Raw genomic sequence first — 21,255 nt, 5'->3', positions numbered from 1 at the left:
GATCTTTTTAAGAAATGAACTATCAATAAATTATTAATATTTACTACAAGTACCACACAATAACCATCTGAGATTTTTATTTACTAAAATATTTAATCAATTGCAAATTCTAAGGGATTATTTTACAAATGAAGATTATTTTGTTTTTGGTCAAGTCACATAAGAAACTGAACTCTAAAGGATTATCTCCATCTCTCCTTCAACATGTGAAGATTATACTGTGGATAGAAAAGCAGAAGAAACATATATTTTTTCAGTACCTATTATGTGACAGTTTCTAGCACTCAATATTTTATACACATTTTATTGTACTCCTTCTTCACAATAAAGCATTGACTAGGTATTATTAAGTATCATTTTTAAAGTAAGTAAGAGGGGGACAGGATTCACTCTCAAGTGGTTCAGGTTCCAAAGAGGTAAGCCTTCTAATATACTGTCCTAAATATCCTTTGTCAGTCTTAAAACCAAAAGGAAAACCTTGAGAACACCTAGTTCCCTTAGTAACACTGCACTTCTGATCATTTTACAAAATTAACTATTCAATATGCCTTAGAGCAAATGACTTTCAATCTTCAAGCTCTGCAGACATTATTTTGTGCACCTAGTCTAATAATGAAAATTACATACCAGACTTAAACACAGAGGAAAGTCATCTTTATTTATTTCACATTAAAGTTGCAGGATCACACAGTACAATAAGAACAGGAACAGACTCATCATCAACTCCTTAAAATGAAATAATACATCTATGTTTATTACGAGTGCCAGGAAAGTAGAACACATTCATGGCCACAGTCATCTGAAGTCATAATTACATAGCAAGTACTATGCTGGTTTAATCAAATGCTGGTGCTTGTACTGAAAAAATAAAGGAAGCATACCAATCAATTATTTGTCTTGTTTTGTAAATCATCAATTTATTTTATCCCAGCTGTTTTTACCTTGCTACTAAAATCACCTGCAATTATGAGTTCCATGTAGTCTGGACACTAAAACCAATGTTAGTATTTTAAAAACATATCTTAAGTGGGAAGTTACATAACACATTGTAACCCTAAGATACATTTCTTGTATATTTTATATACTTGAAATAAAATAAATTTGCTATTTATCATTTTTACTAATTCCTTCCTAGTTCTTTTCTACTGGTTTTCTTTCCTACAGAGGGAGGAAAGACTCCTTAAACAAATCAACACTAGATTATAAACTCAGTGAGATTAAGCCTATGCTTTCTCACTACTGCTATAGCTCCAGAACTTAGTATACTTTTTGTTATAATAATAGGAACTCAATAAATAGTTGCTGATAAATTAACGAATAAAAGAAAAATGAATATTTACATATTAAAGGAGACATCTATTTATGATTAAAGAGTAAGGAGAAAGAATGAGTCTTTAAAAGATATATGCTCTAACAAGAGAGACTCAGCACTTAATCTTTTAAAAAAATCATTTAAAGGTGATTTAATGATTTTATTAATATTTATGTAATATTTTTTAACAGGGGCAAGGATATTTTTAAAGTATTTTATCCCTTCTAAAACTGACATATGAAATTTCTTCCTATGCCAGTAATCTTAAATTGATAGAATTGGTAAGTCAAAGAATAAGAAAGTCAAGTTAAAAAATGGTAATGTGCATCACATCACAATCAACCAACAAGTAAGCCATATATGCATTTTCAAAGTACTTTGTGTCAACCTTACAATGTAGGTAGAACTGATAGATTATACACCCTCCTTTACAGATGAGGGAAATGAAACATGAAGAGACTGGGTGGCTTGGCCAAGCTCACACTGCTAACCTAAGAAGAGCTGGGATTAATTCAGATCTCTCTACTCTATGAGTCCTCTTAATTACGTTACCTTGAGCACACCATTCTACCCATGCATGGTTTTCTCAGTTGCAAAATGAGGATAAAAATATTGGGTTGCCTTTCTTTATGAAGTTAAAAGGATTAAAATGAGTATTACAAGTGGAAGTACCATGATCAAAGAACACAAATAATACTGGAGAGCTTTTAAATATAGAGCAACCTTCAAAATGCAAACTGATTAAGAGAAGGACACTGGATTTGACAGGTCTAGGGGTTCAGACCCCAGCTTGACCACGTGGCCTTGGTCAATAATTTAACCTCCTTAAACTTCAGTTTTGCCTTTTATAAAATAGTAATACCAACACTTAACATGAAGAGTTTTAAGGATCAAAAAGATAAGATATGTAAATCACTCTTCTCAGTGTCTGGCACATAGTAAGCATTCAATAAATACTAGCTATTGCTATAATGATTTATATGTTCAGTTTGATTGATGTAGTCCTTAGAACTAGATATTGTTCAGTGGCATTCAGCAAAGTTATCCCAAGTAATTTGATTTAAAGGGCAAAACTATATGCTCCATCCTACTTCAAAATTCCCATTTGAACAGCTACTAAGGTTCCTAAAGTTGCCATGCAAGCCACAATGGGCAGAACTTACTTTAGGAGTCAAATGCCTATGATTGTCTTTGTTGAAGTTTGCTGTGCAAGTCTGAAGGATCAGTCATTGCTCAGACATCAGTCTCCTACCCTTTAAAATAAGGAGCCCACTTAGATTATTTTGTTAATTTAGAACCATGGACTTCCAAGTTAAGGCATGAATGGAATATAAATCTGTTTCACCTTGGAAAGATAACAAAAACATAATCAACTCCTAAGCCTAGCACAAATTAATGTATTTAGGTATCTAACAAAAGACATGATATTAAAAAGTGGAAAAGAGAACACTTAAGTTTTGATACAGCAGGGAGAAGGGAAAGGCAGATCTCTAAACACGGGATACTGCTTAGAATTAGTTCAACAAAGATGAGCTGTTTAAGAAAAGGGTAGGAAGCTAAGGAAGAATCTTAAGTGGGACTCCTCAGCAGACAAGAGAAACAAGTCATGAGAAAAGTAAATTATAAATGAATATCCCTGATAAACATAGATGCAAGTATCCTCAACAAAATATTAACAAAATGAACTCAACAATAAAGTGAAAGCATTATACACCAGGATCAGAACATTCCATGCAAAAGCAACAAAATACACATTCTTTTCAAGTGCACATGGAACGCTTTTCAAGACAGATCAAATGTTAGGCCACAAAAACAAATCTTAAATTTCAGAAACTGAAATCATTTCAAGCATCTCTTGCAACCACAGAGATGTGCAACTAGAAATTAATTAAATGAAAAAGAAACTGAAAAATTCACAAATATGTGGATATTAAACAACATGCTACTGAGTAATCAATGGATCAAAGAAAAAATAAAAAGAGAGATAAAAAATATCTTGAGACAAATGAAAATGTAAATATAGCATACCAAAATTTCTGAGATACGGCAAAGGCAATTCCAGGAGGGAAGTTCATTGTGATAAATGCCTACCACAAGCAACACAAAAAGTCTCAAATAAGCAACTTAACTTTACACCTCAAGGAACTAGGAAAAAAAAAAACAAAGCCTAAAGTTAGTAGAAGGAAGTAAATAACAAAGAGTACAGCAGAAATAAATGAAATAGAGACTAAAAAGATAATAGAGACCAATGAAACTAAGAGCTCGTTCTTTGAAAGAGAAACAAAATTGACAACCCTTAAGTATATTCATCAAATAAATAGATAAATACACAATAAATACACAAAGGACACAAAATCAGAATTGAAAAAGAAGTTACAACTGATACCACAGAAACATAAGGGATCATGAGACTACTACAAACAATGATATGTCAACAAATTGGACAACGTAGAAGAAATGTATAAATTTCTAGAAACATATATCTTACCAAGACTGAACCATGATAAACAAAAAATGAGCAGACTGATTACTAATAGGGAGACTGAATCATTAATCAAAAATCTCCTAGTAAACAAATCTGCAGGACCAGACAGTTTCACTGGTGAATTCTACCAAACATTCAAAGAAGAATTAGTACCAATCCTTCTCAAACTCTTCCAAAATGCAGAATAAGAGAACTCTTTCAAATCTGTTTTATGTGGCCAGCATTACCATGATATCAAAATTAGACAAATATGCCAGAAATAAATAAAATTACAAGCTAATACCCCTGATGAATATAGGTGTAAAAATTCTCACAAAATATAAGCAAACAGAATTCAACAATATATTAAAAGTATCATATACCATGATCAAGTGGGATTTATTACAGGCATGCAAGGATGGTTCAACATCCATAAATTAGTCAATGATACACTGTATTAGCAAATTTAAGGATAAAAATCATATGATCATCTCAATAGACGCAGAAAAAGTATTTGACAAAATTCAACATCCACATATGATAAAAATTCCTAAGAAAGTGACGATAGAGGGAAAGTACCTCAACATAATAATGGCCATATATGACAAGCCCACAACTAACATCATACTCAACGGTGAAAAGCTGAAAACTTTTCCTTTAAGATCAGAAACAAGACAAGGGTGCCTAATTCCACTACTACTATTCAACATAGTATTGGAAGTCCTAGCCAAAACAATTAGGCAAGAAAAAGAAAGAAAAGGCATCCAAATTGGAAAGGAATAAGTGAAACTGTCACAACTTACAAATGACATGATTGCGTATATAGAAAACCCTAAAGAGTCCATCAAAAGACTGTTAGAACTAATTAACAAATTCAGTAAAGTTGCAGAGTACAAAATCAAGATACAAAAATCTGTGGTGTTTCTATACACTAATAGTGAACTATCAGAAAGAGAAATCTTAAAAAATCTTAATTATAATTGCATCAAAAAGAATAAAATACCTAGGAATAAATTTAACCAAGGAAGTGAAAGACATGTATATTGAAAACTATAAGACATTAATAAAAGAAATTGAAGAAAATACAAATGGAAAGATATTCTATGCTCATGGATTAGAAGAATCAATATTGTCCAAATATCTATACTACGCAAAGCCATCTACAGTACAGTGCAATCCCTATCAAAATGGCATTTTTCAGGGCACCTGGGTGGCTCAGTCAGTTAAACATCCAACTTTGACTCAGGTCATGATCTTGCAGTCCATGGTTTGAGCCCCACGCCAGGCTCTGGTGTTGACAACTGAGAGCCTGGAGCCTGCTTCAGATTCTGCCTCTCTCTCTCTTTCTCTCTTTCTCTCTCTCTCTCTCTCTCTCTCCCTCCCTCCCTCTCTCTAGGCCCTTCCTCTGCTCATGCTCTGTGAAATGGGTGAAGAGGGTATAATTTTATATAAAAGTAAAATACACAAATAAACAAATGAATAAGAAGCTAAAAAAGAATCTTCAGTGGGGACCCATCAACACACAAGTGAAATAAGAGTTCATCAAGTATTCGGTGAACAGAATGCTAAAGAAAGTTAGGGCATAACAAAATATAAATGTTCTTACTTCACAATTTTGCTTATAGTTTATAGATAACAAAGATTTGGGTCTCTATATCTTTTAAAATTTTAGTTCCAATAGGAACTCAAAAGCAGACTTGGATGCTGATATAGTCTTTCTCATTTCAGTGATCAGCATTTAAATATAGTCCTTAATAGCCTTTAACAGAAACGTGCATTTGTATGGGACATAGAGATATGACGTGGACACATTTTTAAATCACTTTTGAACCAATCCACTTTCATTCTGACAGTGTTTTGCGGTATCTTACCGGTTCTCCTTTATCCCCTTTCTGACCAGGTGAGCCTGGAGTTCCTGGAAAACCTGCTTCTCCCTGAGCAAAAGTGAATTTCTGTGTTATCAAACATTCTATAACATTGAGCCAAAGACTAATAATTTGTAAATATGAAGGTGACAACAGTAGGATAAAGCTTTACTCTCCTCTGAGCTGATGGCGGTCCCTCTGCTGGAATGCCCTTCCCTTGTTCAGGAGGCTCAGTACTCTCCGTCTTCCAAATACCATTTGACATCATCTCCTCCATGAGACTTTCCAGGAACTTGAACACATGATGCTCCCCTATGGCCCTGCACCTGCCTTTCTCATGGAGCCTATGATACAGTGTTGGTCACTACAAGAAATGTAAATTTCCTCTAAACTTTACCTCACCCGTATACCCCCTCCTCCAACCAAGAGCAAAGGGGTAGCAGGATGTGTTAAGCCTCTAAGGGGAAGTATGAAGTGACAGTGCCAGGGGACATTCTGCTCTAGGAACCTCTTTCCTTTCCCAGGTAAGGGCATAGAGGAAAACCATCAAGAAATCACTCAACCTACTTTTAGCATAGCCTCTTGACTGCCATTACTATTCACAAAAGAAGTTTATGTCGGTCCACGGGCCCACTCTTCCTGACCAGGGGACTGTAGTGGTACCAGAGAAGCAACTTCTTTGAGTGATATTCTCTATAAATTCTCTATGCAATTTATGGCAAAAGGAGACGGCTGGCTGGATATTTGGAGATACTAGACAAACAGCCTCCACACAACAAAGAAATACCATATAGGGTATTTTTGTGTATGTGTGGAAGAGCAGGCACTGTTTCAACTGTGAATTCCCAAAACTGAAGCTTACACCTGGCACATGTTAAGTACTCAATATTTGTCTATTGTACAGGTGGGTCCTCCCCTTACCTTTCTATCCATTCTCATTCATAGCCTGGAAAGTCTATGGCTTCAGAACTAGCCAGAAAACAATGCATGAAATCCTTTCTCCAATTCCCTTCTCATAATCCATCCCAGCGACTGAATGGCTTATGCTTTTGATTCAACTAGCACTAGAGGTCAAGATACATTCTGTGCACTGGGGCCACATCCAAGGGGATGGCTCACTTTGTGCAGTGGCTTCTCAGTGGGCATAGATTAAAACTAGCAAACCTTGTTTGGAATGCACTGGCACCGGTCTTGAAGTTCCTCCTTTGCTGGAAGATAGGCGGACAGTTTACTGGCATGAGCGGGTAACAGTGATGATGCAGTGCTTCCAAAGCCATCATAATCTGGACACTAAAATCCAGAAAAATGAATAGAGTTAATTCCCAACATTCTAGCATCCCAAATACTGGCTCCCACCAAACTAGGGATGACTGGAGTTGCCTGAAAGAACCACCTTCTAATTAGCCAAAAGTTGATACAGGTATATGAAAATTGATAATGTCTTTGCTCTTTCACTAGGCCTCCAATGTGTTTCATTACACTACAACATGTTAGAAATGCGCTAAAATTTGTTTTGATGAGGAATTCTAAAGCTATTATAAATGACTTTATGATAAGTACAGAAATATCAAATATTTACAATAACTGCATTGCTACCATAGAATAGTTATACACATTACATCTGTATACGTTTTTGTGGAACAAAATTTAAAATAAAAGCAAGTGACTTGAACTTTTAGAACCTCATTTACTCCTATAAGATGAATGTAAAGGCATAAGGAGCTTGGTAGCTTTGGTAGGCAGCCATTGCCATGATGACCCTGAGGGCCTGGTGGCTAACCGAGGTCGGTGCTTCAAGTGGGCCATTGAGCCGAGCGGGCCTGGAGGAGGCAGCAGGAGACAAAGTGACCAGGGCAGTAGCCAGGGAGACTCACTGTACCCTGACAGTTGCTTGGACAAGCAAGTGCCTGCCTGAAACCAGTATGCAAGAGACAGACAGGATTGTAGCGGAGAAGCGCTACTGGAACATTGCCTTGGGTCCCTTCAAGCAGATTCCCATGAACCTCTTCATTATGTATATGGCAGGCAATACTGTCTCCATCTTCCCTACTACAGTGGTGTGATGGTGGCTTGGGGGGGCTATTCAGGCACTTATGGCCATTTCAGCCACTTTCAAGATGCTAGAAAGTTCAAGCCAGAAGTTTCTGTACGATTTGGTGTATTCTCAGAAACCTCACGGGTTTGGCATGGACTGTTTATTAGTGCCAGTCAATGGGACTATTGCCCACACATGCATCAGATTGGTTAGCCCTCATTGAGCCCCCAGAGAGGATGGGGTTCAGTAGTGGAGAACTGCTTCTGTGAACCTGAGAAAGAACTACCTGGTCCTACATCCTGGGATCTCATGTACAACCTCTTTATGCCCAGAGGCTCCCCCTCGGCATACAAACTCTTAACATCATCATTCAAGCTGGGAAGAGCCCAAAGCTCCCTGCTCCCCATGGCGAGGAGGCAAACCCCAGAAAGACAAGTATGTATCACTATGAACACAAACTACATGACAACCCTTGACTGAAAATAATGTTGAAAACTGTATTTATGGTTCCAGGACAGAGCAAAACAACAAATGAAACTGTAACTCTAATGAAACAAAAGAACGCCTGCTGCTAAATCAAGACCCACAGCAGCAGCTCCTTTCAATAAATTGTGTGGTTGAGAACAATGCTTAAAAAAAAAGTGGCACAAGTTTCCCTTAAATCTATTCTCCTTAATATTTCACTTCTATTTAACATAAACTGGGACATAAAAATTCTGTTGGAAACACTTTGGAAGATGTGAGAAACTAATGCTAGATTCAGATTACACATGATGAAAAGAAAAACAAAACAGACAAAGAGCAAATAAAAAAATACTTTTTACACTCCAAGATGGTATATATTTAATTAAAGTGTATCTTATTCTACTCCTTTGTCCTTTAAAGTTATTAAAAAGTCTACACTATAACAGACAAGTGGCAAAATTTATACTTTATCAGTGGGTTCAGAACATGTGGGATAACATGAAGTGAAACTCAGTTACAGAGAAATGACTTTTTCTCTCAAAAAATAAATCCAGATGGGAGGATAAATGTATCCTCTCCTATCCCATTACTTACCAGTGATTAATTATTGTTAATAATTATTAAATTAATAATTAATAGTTTCATAATAATTATTTCATAATTTCAGTCTCCTCATCAGGGTTTGTAACTGTGAATTTGTAATTTTATGCTTGCCATTTCATAACTCTGAATTTCCAATTTAGGGGAAAGGGCTCACACATTACATATTACAAATTATATATGCTTGGAAAAATATTGTCAGGATAAAAAAGTAGTAAAGGATGGTCAGTGGTTATTTACTGTGGTGAGACCAAGGTTGATATCTACTTCCTTCTTTAAATTTGGCTGTATTTTCCAAGTTTTCTATGACAAACATACATAATTTTTAAGACACAAAATTATTTTGAAAAAAATGGGTAGCATTCCAATGCCTGTGAAAACAACAAAAACTGTAAGAAAAATAGCACCCAGAAACACTGGGATTAGGTTCCCATGTCCACCACTAGTTCCATCACATTTACCCTCTCCGGATTTAATAACTGGCTCTTTTGTTACCTTGATCAGTTTCCAAGTCCACAAGTTTCAAGTCACATTAGAATGAAACATGATTATCACCAGAATAGTTCATTTCTCTCATATGATTTGATATGATTTTCCAGTCAGGTCCAGCTCTGCTGGTTCCCACTCAGATGACCACAACCCAATTCGAGTTCATAATTTTGCTCTGGATAACTGATTTACTACATTAAATTGGGGATTTAAATGACTTGAAAAGTATGTCTCAGGCTTCACTATAAAACTGTCCACACTCTCCAAAGAGTGCCTAAAGAGAACATGAAAATGTACAAGTAAGGACTCTTTGTAAAACTTCTGGTTTTGATTTGACACATATTTACTTAATTGGCCCTACAAATTTTAATCACATTTCACATTTATTTTCAACAAATGTTGCTAATTTCCTCCTTCTGCCTATGTCTGTAGTCATGAAACTTGACAGAAACAGAAAATCTAATTAATAGAAGCAAAGAAGTATATTTACAAATTATCTTGAATAAATTTTACCCTTGAAATATGCTATAAACTATTAATAACAAAAAACATGTCTGATTTGAAATTCCAAGATAAAATTAAATTTTTAAGCAAGCACATTAAAACTTTCTGAATTCAATACATTTTTCAAAAAAAAAAAGTTGGTGTCAGAATTATAACAGATGCACTTAAATGGCTTTTATATAATTATTTATCTTCCCATTTGTAAAATGTAGCATGTTTCTATTTTCTGTTACTCATTAACAGAATGATGATGTCCCTTCAAATAATTATCATCAGGAAAATAGGCAGGTTTTTGTTATTTTTTTCTTACGGTTGGAGATGAATTCCTACCTTCTTTTCCACAATTTAACTCCAAAGTAACATTTTTAAGATGTGATTAACTTTTTTACCATAATTTATTAAGTTACATCACTGTTTTTAATAATCAAACCACTCCACTAAATCTATCACCTATACTTCCTTAAACACTTTTCTCATAATTTGTATTGAAAATATCTATTATGTGATGACACAGAGTAAAAACTAGTCAAGAATACAACTTTCTTTTTCTCTTTCTTTCTTTCTTTCTTTCTCTCTCTCTTTCTTTCTCTTTCTTTTCTTTCTTTCTTTCTTTCTTTCTTTCTTTCTTTCTTTCTTTCTTTCTCTTATGTTTATTTATTTCAGAAAGAGTGAGAGAAAGAAAGAGAGCAGGGCAAGGGCAAAGAGAGAATCCCAAAGAGGCTCCATGCTGTCAGTGCAGAGCCCAACATGGGGCTTGATCTTACAACCCATCATGAGATCATGACGTGAGCTGAAATCAAGAGTTGGACACTTAACTGACTGAACCAGTCAAGTACCCCAAGATTCAATATTTAGATATATCAAAAAAATTTTATGCTACTTTTTAATCAGGAAAAATTATTATTTTAAAAGCTCTTACATCCTAAATGAATAATTAATTTAAAAAATAAGCTTTCAGAGAATTAAACACCTTCAAAATTTACATATGTGGCTCCAGGAAGTCTCGGTATTTCAGGTCTGTAGATTGGCATTATAAATTATCTTTTTAGATATTTATAGAATGATATTTGGCTGGCTTTCATTTTACTTGGAATGAGAGCCATAAACTGGTTTGGAGATATGCTTTAAACCAAGTTACATAAGTAAAACAAGTAATTTTGAAAGACTTAGATAATGCTTTAAATCAGCCACATTATTATCCTACTATTCACAGTGAGAGACAGAAGTTAAAAATATTTTTGAATTCCTAAGTTATTGATAAAATTTTCATACAATTTTGGATGTAAGTATAGAAGTTCTGAAGAGTCTAAGATACAAAGAAAAACATTTCACCTTTTACTTTCACTTTTCATATGTTCTCTCTGTAAAACTTTTTAAAATTAATCCCTGTTAAACACTTTTTGTCCCATCTACCTGCTTTAATAGTTGATAAGTCAACAACTTAAGAAAGTGTTTTGACTGTCTTCTAGAAACAAAGCTCTAGGAATAGAAAAGCACAGCATGAGGGGCACCTGGTGGTTCAGTCAGTTAAGGGTCCGACTTTGGCTCAGCTCATGATCTCATGGTTCCTGAGTTCGAGCCTGATGTCAGGCTCTGTGCTGACAGCTCAGAGCCTAGAGCCTGTTTCGGATTCTGTGTCGCCCTCTTTCTCTCTGCCCTTTACCCATTTGCACTCCGTGTCTCTCTCTCTCTCTCTGTGTGTGTCAAAAATAAACATTTTAAAAAATTTTTTTAAAAAAGTGGAGCATGAAAGTGTAACTCCCCTCAATGAGCTTAAAATGGAGTTGACTAAATAAAAACAAATGCAACTGTATCTAATAACATAAGATAGTGCACCTGATCACTATAATGAGAAATACAGAAAGTGCTGAATTCAGTATTTTTTTCTTTGGAATGGAATATTGGTACAAGAAATTAACAGTTGTACAGTTAGGTTGGGAATATTAAGAATGAGAGGCTGAGTAACCGAGTTTATATTCTGTTGCCAACAGGGAGTGACCAAAGGCTTGGGGAAAGAGATGAACAGCACGCAGTGAATGTGCCTTATTCATGACTGTTATAGCCTTGTTCTTTAGCACAATGTCTAGAAGATCAGTGTTTGTGAATAACAAATGTTTACTGAGAGAAAATAAATGCATATACAAAGCAGTGATTCAGAGACTTATTCTGGTTATCTTGAAATAAAATGGTGTAGAGACTGGAAAGGCAGTTGGCACGATAATGCAAAAATCCAGTCAGGAGATAAAGGCAGACCATGTCAATAACAGGGAAAAGGTAGATGAAAAATCTATCACAAAGGAAAACTATCCAAGATGGATAACAAACTAGAAGAGGAAAGTGAGAAAGAGTAACATATGATCACAGATTTAAAATTCCTGCAACTGGAAAATGATGATGTTACCATTAGAACATATTTTAAGGAGAAAGTCATAAGTTCTCTTTATGTCAAGTCCAAAGTGAGGACATACCATTCCCAAAGTTCAAGACAAAACACTGGGATTCACATTGTAAAAAGAAACTATGTGAGAGCACTATAAGGGGTGTCTTACTGGGAACAGATTACTCACCTGGCCTCAACAGAAGACACTCAGTGCTGCTCTACATCTACACTCTACAGATGCATTCTTCACATGCCACGAAAACTAACTTACCTTAGCATCTGATATTTCGCAGCATGTTTCTTGGGCTATGAAGTTTGAGTTACAGTAGATTTTAAGTTGATGAAGTTCAATCTATTAAAAAAGTAGTGATAAGACACATCATTAGTTTTCTTGAAAATCACATTTAGGCACTTAAAAGCTATGGTAATTTAACTGGAAAGATAAAAAGAAGCTAATACAAATAAGTTATTGGTAGATATTTTTAATGTTTTTATTTAATTTAGGATTCATGATTTTATGGACCATTAGAGAAAGAGGCATGGATTCAATTATTGAGATAGATCTCTGTATGAAAGAAATCAGATAATGAAGGCAATTGCAAATTTTTGCTAGTTGTTTCATACAAAAAAGAAGTATTTAATTACAAGAGAGGTATTGTTACTCATTACAATAAAGTATGCCCACAAAATAAGAAATATTCCAAAGTAAAAAATTCTGGAGAAAAAGTAGTCAAAGGAATGAACACATGATGGAAAAGTCTTTCTCAATACCTCCAGATCTCTTATTTGAGGCACTGAAACAGGTGCTTACTTCCCAACAAGAAAAAAAAAGAGAGAGAGAGAGAGATTTGGTTTTTATCTTTTTAATGCATTCTAATATCTATGGGGTAATCCTAAGCCACACTCACAATCTTTTTACAAAAACAATAGATTCCTTCTCTTGGCTTAGCAGATTCACGTTTTTTGGCATTGGACATGAAATATAAAATAGTAAAACTTTGGTTTGTGAGCATAATTCATTCCGGAAACATGCTTGTAGTCCAAAGCACTTGTATATAAAAGCAAATTTCAAAAACCATTGGTTCAGTTGTGATCATATGACATTCGCTGTCATATATTACTTATATTGCAAGACATTGCTCATTTATCAAGTTAAAATTATTATCAAAAATGTTTTCTCATCTTGTGGAACAAGTTACTCACAATCCGAGATTTTACAGTTCAAAAAAGGTACAATCATGCCTTTAAATGCAAAAGCAAGGAACCACATAAGAATAATAAAGAGTATTGACAGAATTTCAATATGACAGACACGTAAATTGGCTATTTTAAATTAATCTGTGGTTGCAAATTTAGTAGTTTAAAATAAATCCTACAATGATTTGACATATTTGACACAGGTCAAAAACAACCTCTCCTTTCATCCCTGTCTTCTTCCTCCTGCCTGCCCTTCTCTTTCTCTCTCTGTCTCCATCTCTTCCTCTGTCTCCCAATATTCCAGAGCTAAATTATGCATTACTTTGATAACAAGATGTACTTGTTATAGAGATATCCAACTTTTATATTACAATAATTAATCCTACCATAATGAAAAGCAGATATCTTCAGTTGTTTTGAAACTCTGCCCAACACCAAAAAAGCACAGAGGTAGAAAAAAGGCTGTAACTATCACTCTACACTGAGATGAACAAAATCAATTCAGCTCATGAAACATGTTAAGAACTCCAGACATCTTGTGAATTCATGAGCAGCCTTAATGATTTCTTTTGTGTAACTTTTTGCAAGGTATTGAAGTTAACTTTTGTTTATAAAGTTTAAATACACTGTCTTACATAGTCTAATGAAAAGCCACATAGTAACATACCCACTAAGTAGAATAAAGAATGGGGACTCCAATTAACTTTCTTCCTAACTAAAACCAATTAATCATCATCATTGTTACCAAAATAGCCAATAAATATTAAAACTCAATTATATACCATCCACTCTACTAGGCCCTTTATATGAATTATTTTACTTAACTGAAGATAGATGACCAATTTTTGACAGATTAGAAACTAATCAATTAACATGACATTGAAACTACATTCCTAGTTTAATGATGCTTTATTATTCATTAGTTACTTTAGAATCCTTCATTGACAACAGTACTTTATAAGGACAGTGTTCAGGGCTAAGTCTATACTGGCCCTGTCACACAGAATTTGTTAAAAAAAATCCTTTATATCAGTTTTGTCACCTACCTCTTTCTCACAGAAGCAAATGGACAGTATACATAAAATAAACAAACTCAATTATTATGATTTTCTTCAATAACAGACATCCTGAATAAATAAAACATTTTTACATTACAACAGACCTTAAGACTCATAGAGCCTGTATGGAGATGATTAAAAATTAGTCCATTTAAATTTTTAGTAGGACCAAGAATCTTTATTTATTTGTTTGTTTGTTTGTTTGTTTATTTATTTATTTATTTATTTTTCCAAGAATCTTTTTTTAAGTGTTTATTCATTCATTTTGAGAGAGACAGAGAGAGAGAGAGACAGAGAGAGAGAGAGAATGTGAGTCGGGGAGGGGCAGAGAGAGTAGGACAGAGAGAGAATCCCAAGTAGGCTCTGCGATGTTAGCACAGAAGTGGATGCAGGGCTCATCTCATGAACTGTGAGATCATGACCTGCCTGAGCCTAAATGAAGAGTTGGACACTTAACCTACTGAGGCACTCAGGTGCCCCAGGACCAAGAATCTTTATAGAATAAAATATGTATTTTATTTGTTTGTAACTCAAACACTATCTCATTAAAAAGCTACATCATAATACGGCTTTAACATTTTTTATTTTTGTCTTTTTTTCATTTATTTTTAAAATTTTAATTCCAGTGTATTTAACATAAAGTGTTATATTAGTTTCAGGTGTACAGTATAGTGATTCAATAATTCTGTACAATATTCAGTGCTCATTGTAATAAATGTACTCAATTCCCTTCCCCTATCTCCCTACTCACCCATCCCCCACTCATTTCCCCCTCTGGTAACCATCAGTTTCTTCTTTATAGTTAAGAATCTGTTTTTTGGTCTCTTTTTTTCATTATTTGTTTTGCTTCTTAAGTTCTACATATGAGTGAAATCATATGGTATTTGTCTTTCTCTGACTTATTTCACTCAGCATTATACTCTCTAGGTCCATCCATGTGTACCAAATGCCAAGATTTCATTCTTTTTTTTGTGGCTGATATATATATATATATATATGTATATATATATATATATATATACACACACATATATACATATATACATATTATATACATATTATATACATATATTATATTTCTATATATATTTCTATATATAATAAATATATATATAATATTTCTATTCTTAATTTTTTGAAGAACCTCCATACTGTTATCCACAGTGGTTGCAAGAGTTTGCATTTCCACCAACAGTGAACAAGGGTTCCTTTTTCTTGGCATTCTCACCAACACATGTTGTTTTTTGTGTTTTTGATTTTAGCCACTCTGACAAGTGTGAAGTGACATCTCTGTGGTTTTGACTTGCATGTCCCTGATAATGAGTGATGTTGAGCATCTTTTCATGTATCTGTTGGCCATCTGTATGTCTTCTTTGGAGAAATGTCTGTTCATGTCTTCTGCCCATTTTTTAATTGGATTATTTGCTTTTTTGTGTGTTGAACTGTATAAATTCTCCACATATTTTGGAAACTCACTCTTCACCAGATATGTCATTTGCAAAAATCTTCTCTCATTCACTAGGTTATCTTCTAGTTTTGCTGATAGTTACCTTTGCTGTGCAGAAGTTTTTATTTTGAAAAAGTGCATTAGTTTATTTTTGCTTTTGTTTCCCCTGCCTCAGGAGACATGTCTAGAAAAATGTTGCTGTGGACAATGTCAAAGAACTTACTGCCTGTGCTCTCTTCTGGGTTTTTATTGTTTCAGGTCTCACATTTAGGTCCCTAACCCATTTTGAGTTTATTTTTATGTATGATACAAGAAAGCGGTGCAGTTTCATCCTTTTGCACGTTGCTGTCCAGTTTTTCCAACGCCATTTGTTGAAGAGACTTTCTCCCATTGCATATTCTTGCCTCCTTTGTTAAAGATTACTTGACAATATAATTGTGAGTTTATTTCTGGGCTTTCTTTTCTGTTCTATTGATCTATGAGTCTATTTTTGTGCAGTACCATAGTGTTTTGATTAGTACAGTTTTTAAGTGCTTCTTGAAATCTGGAATTGTGATACCTCCAGTTTTGTTCTTCTTTTTCAAGATAACTTTGGCTATTCAGGGACTTTTGTGCTTCCATACAAATTTTAGGATTATTTGTTCCAGTTCTGTGAAAAATGCTCTTGGTGTTTTGATAGGGATTGCATTAAATCTATAGATTGCTTTGGGTAGTATGGAAATTTTAACAGTATTTATTCTCCCAATCCACAAACACGGACTATCTTTCCATTAGTTTGTGTCATCTTCAATCTCTTTCATCAATGTTTTATAGTTTTCAGAGTTCATGTCTTCCATCTCCTTGGTTAAGTTTACTCCTAGGAATTTTATTATTTTTCATGCAATTGTAAATGGTACTGTACTCTTAATTTCTTTGTCTGCTTCTTCATTATTAGTGTATTGAAATGCAACAGATTTCTATATGTTGATTTTGTATTCTATAACCATACTGAATTCATTTATCAGTTCTAGTAGATTTTTGGAGTCTTTAGAATTTTCTATATATATATTACCATGTCATCTGCAAATAGTGAAAGTTTTACTTCTTCCTTACCAATTTGCATGCTTTTTATTCCTTTTTCTTTATCTGACTCCTGTGGCTAGGACTTCCAGTACCATGTTGATAAAAGTGGCGGGAGTGAGTAACTTTGTCTTGTTCCTGAGATTAGAAGAAAAGCTCTCCACTTTTCACCATTAAGTATGATGTTTGCTGTGGGTCTGTCATACATGGTCTTTATTATATTGAGGTTTGTTCCCTCTAAACCTACTTTGTTGAGGGTTTTTATCATGAATGGAGATTGTACTTTGTCAAATGCTTTTTCCGCATCTACTAAAATGCTCATATGCTTTTTATCCTTTGTCTTGTTGATATGATGTATCACATTGATTTGCAAATACTGAACCACTCTTGCATCCCAGGAATAAATCCCACTTGATGGTGGTGTGTGATTTTTTAAAATGTATTATTGGATTCAATTTGCTAATATTTTGTTGAGGATTTTTCCACCAATTTTAATCAGAGATATTGGCCTGTAGTTCTCTTTTTTGTAGTGTCTTTATCTGCTTTTGGTTTTAGGGTAATGCTGGCCTCATGGAATGAATTTGGAAATTTTCCTTCTTCTACATCTTGCAATAGTTTGAGAACAGTTGGTATTAACTCTTCTTTAAAGTCTCAGTAAAATTCACTTGTGAAGCGGTTAGGAGTTTTTGGATTACTGATTCAATTTCATTGGTCTGTTAAAATTTTCTATTCCTACTTCAGTTTAGGAAGGTTATATTTTTCTAGGAATTTATCCATTTCTTCTAAATTGTCCAATTTGTTGACATATAATTTTCATATTTTCTTACAATAATTTGTATTTCTGTGGTATCAGTTTTTATTTCTCCTTTTTCATTTCTGATTTTGTTTGAGTGTTCTCTCTCTTGTTCTCTTTTTTTTTTTATGAGTCTAGCTAGAGGTTTATCAATTTTGTTGATCTTTTCAAAGAGCCAGCTCCTAGTTTAATTGATCTATTGTGTTTTAGTTTCTATTTTGTGTATTTCTGCTCTAATATTTATTATTTTCTTCTGTCTGGTTTGATGGAAGAAAATAGCTGCTTTGTATGTAAGGTTATTTTGCTTATTTGATACTTTCTTGCTTCTTGAGGTAGACCTGCATTGCTGTTAACTTCCTTCTTGGAACCACTTTGCTGCATCGCAAAGATTTTGGACCACTGTTTTTTCATTTTCATTTGTTTCCATGTATTTTTATTTCCCCTTGATTTCTTGGGTGACCCATTTTTTTTTTTTAGTAGCATGTTATTAACTTCCATGTATTTGTGTTTTTTTCCACATTTTTTTCTTGTGAATGATTTCTAGTTTCATAGCATTGTGGTCAGAAAAGATGCATGGTATGACTTTGATCTTTTTGAGTTTGTCGAAACTTGTTTTGTGGCCTAATATGTTATCTCTTCTGGAGAATGTTCCATGTACACTTGAGAAGAATGTGTACTATACTGCTTCAGGATGGAACATTCTGAATATATCTGTTAGATTGATCAGGTCCACTGTGTCATCCAAAGCCCCTGTTTCCTTGTTAATTTTCTGTTTGGATGATCTATCTATTAATGTTAGTGAGATCTTAAAGCCCCCTATTATTATTTTATTACTATTGAGTACTTCCTTTATGTTTGTGATTAGCTGCTTTCTGTATTTGGGGTCTCCCATATTGGGTGCATAAATATTTACAGTTATATCTTCTTGTTGGATTGCTCCCTTTATGATTATATAGTGTCCTTCTTTGTCTTTTTTAGTTTTTGTTTTAAAGTCTATTTTGTCTGATAGAAATATTGCTATCTTTCTTTTCACTTCTGTTTGCATGATAAATGCCTTTCTGCCCCTTCCCACTTTCAATGTTCATGTGTCTTTAGGCTTAAAGTGAGTGTCTTGTAGGCAGCATACAGATGGGTCTTGTTTTTTTATCCATTCCATCATCCTGTGTCTTTTGACTGGATCATTTAGTCCATTTACATTCAAAGTAATTATGGATAGGTATGTACTTACTGCCATTTTGTTTTATAACCACTTATTTTGTGGTTATTTTTATAGTTCTTCTCTGTTCCTTTCTTCTCTTGCTTTATTCTTTCTCAGTTTGCTGGCTTTCTTTAGTGATATGCATGGATTCCATTCCTTTAATTTTTGCATGTATATTATTGGTTTTTGATTTGGGATTACTATCAGGTTTGTATATATTATGCTTATAGCAGTCTATATTAAGTTGATGGTCACTTAAATTTGAACCCATTCTTTACTCCTCTCCCCCTCACATTTTAGGTATATGGTGTCATACTCTACATCCTTCTATTTATTAATCCTTTGACTGATTTTCAGAGATATAATTGACTTGATTGCTCTTGTGTTTCCTACTTTTCTTACTCCTACTTGGTCTTTTCTTTCCACTTAAAGAGTCCCCTTTAACATTTCTTGTAGGACTGGCCTTGTGGTCATAAATTCCTTTAACTTTTGTTTGTTTGGGAAACTCTTCATCTCTCTTTCTACTCTGAATGATAGCCTTGCTGGATAGAATATTGTTGGCAGCAGGTTTTTTTCTTTCATCACTTTGAATAAAATGGCACTCTTTTCTGACCTGCAAAGTTTCTACTGAAAATCAGCTGATAGCCTTATGAAATTTTCCGGGTATGTAACTTTTTTCTTTTCTCTTGCTGCTTTTATTTTTATCTATTTATTATTTATTTAACATTTATTTTTGAGAGACAGAGAGACAGAGCATAAATGGGAGAAGGGCAGAGAGAGAGCAAGGGACATACAGAATCCAAAGCAGGCTCCAGGCTCTGAGCAGTCAGCACAGAGCCTGACGTGGGGCGTGAACTCAGGAACCCATGAACCGTGCGATTATGACCTGAGCTGAAGTCAGACACTTAACTGACTGAGCCACCCAGGTGCCCCTTCTCTTGCTGCTTTTAGAGTACTCTCTTTATCACTACTTTTTGCTATTTTAATTATGATGTGTCTTGGGTTGATTTTGCTGGGGTCTCTGTGTCTCCTTGATCTGGATTTCTGTTTCCTTCCCAGATTCAGGAAGTTTTCAGCTATTATTTCTTCAAATAAATTTTCTAATCCCTTTTTTCTCTCTTTTCCTTTTGGGACTCCTATAATGTTAATGTTATTACACTTGATGATGTCACTAAGTTGCCTAAGTGTATTTTTATTTTTTTATTATTATTTTTTTCCTCTCTCCTGTTCAACTTGATTGCTTTCCATTAATCTGTCCTCCAGGTCACTGATCTGTTCTTGTGCTTCCTCTAGTCTACAATGTATTCCATCTAGTGAATTTTTAATTTAGGTTATTGAGCTCTTCATCTCTGGTTTTCGGGTTTTTTTTTTTAATGTTTTATGTCTCTTAGTTAAGGGTCTCAATGAGGTCTTCCACTCTTTTCTCAAACCCAGTGAGTATCTTTATCACCATTACTTTAAATTTTTTATCAGGCATATTACTTATCTCCATTTCACTTAGGTCTCTTGCTGTCATTTTGTCCTGTTCTTTCATTTGGGACATATTCCTCTGTCCTCTCATTTTGGGTATGGCTTTAATTTTACCTTCAAATGAAGTAAGATGTCACACTAACTAAAAAACCATTGTAATACTATAATTTTTACATTATGTCTTTCTAGAGGACACACCTGATATTTGTCAGCTTCAGGTTCTGAGCTTAATTATTCTCTTGGATGAGAAGTTAGTAAGACACATGACACAGCACTCAGCTTTCAGAGGGTGAGCTCTGAGCCTGGACCCTGGTCTTGAAACAGCTTGTTCCTCTCTCACTGCTACCTCCCTACAAAGGTTATGAATTTATCTCAGTGTGTTCTTAGTTCTTCCAGTTCTTCTGAAAACAGAGCCTTGCTCTCACTAATCCTATAAGAGGTTCTAATCCCAAACTCCAGCCTTAAACTTTGGTACTTGCAGCGGGTATCACTCTCTACTACTATTGCAAGAATTCCCTGAATGGACTCCTATCTACCTACACTACACCTACTGCTGAAATTTACATCACTGATGTTCTTTCTAACTGGCAGTCTCAGTCTCCACTTCCTCCCTTGCCTTTGGAGAGACCTTTCTGAAAGGTCTGTCTATACTGTTGTATTACAATTAATACTGTTATTATTATTGGCAGCCACAATTTACAGACATAGTCTTTGATCCTTCCATTAGCCTTCAAGATCTCTTGAGAGCAAGAGAAGTTTTTTTGTTTTTTGTTTTTTTCCCCATTCTCCTAGGGAAGGGTTGAGTGGAGTGTCTGGTCCTGAAGAAACAAATGAATATACAGGGAACTAACTACATATTAGGCACTACCGCACATACTCTATACAATTATAACTAAGTAACTCTACCAACAATATTTTT

The 21,255-nt window shown here is 34.5% G+C and overlaps 1 protein-coding gene and 1 pseudogene across 1 annotated transcript in view; one reads left to right on the top strand and one right to left on the bottom strand.

The window, feature by feature from the left end:
- The window catches only part of COL19A1 (collagen type XIX alpha 1 chain), a 323,690-nt gene that overhangs the window by 263,231 nt on the left and 39,204 nt on the right, over positions 1 to 21,255 (bottom strand). Inside the window, exons 6-8 of the mRNA XM_049653877.1 lie at positions 12,386 to 12,466; positions 6,806 to 6,931; positions 5,648 to 5,710 (exon numbers count right to left, since the gene is read on the bottom strand). Of these exons, the coding sequence (XP_049509834.1) occupies positions 5,648 to 5,710; positions 6,806 to 6,931; positions 12,386 to 12,466 (270 nt within the window). The remainder of the gene's footprint in view (positions 1 to 5,647; positions 5,711 to 6,805; positions 6,932 to 12,385; positions 12,467 to 21,255) is intronic.
- On the top strand, positions 7,107 to 7,945 carry LOC125938160 (ER membrane protein complex subunit 4-like; annotated as a pseudogene).

This window comes from Panthera uncia (assembly GCF_023721935.1).
Source record: "Panthera uncia isolate 11264 chromosome B2 unlocalized genomic scaffold, Puncia_PCG_1.0 HiC_scaffold_24, whole genome shotgun sequence".
Taxonomy (NCBI): domain Eukaryota; kingdom Metazoa; phylum Chordata; class Mammalia; order Carnivora; family Felidae; genus Panthera; species Panthera uncia.
The sequence above is the reverse complement of the archived record's forward strand: the minus strand, read 5'-3'. Positions and strand labels throughout refer to the sequence as shown.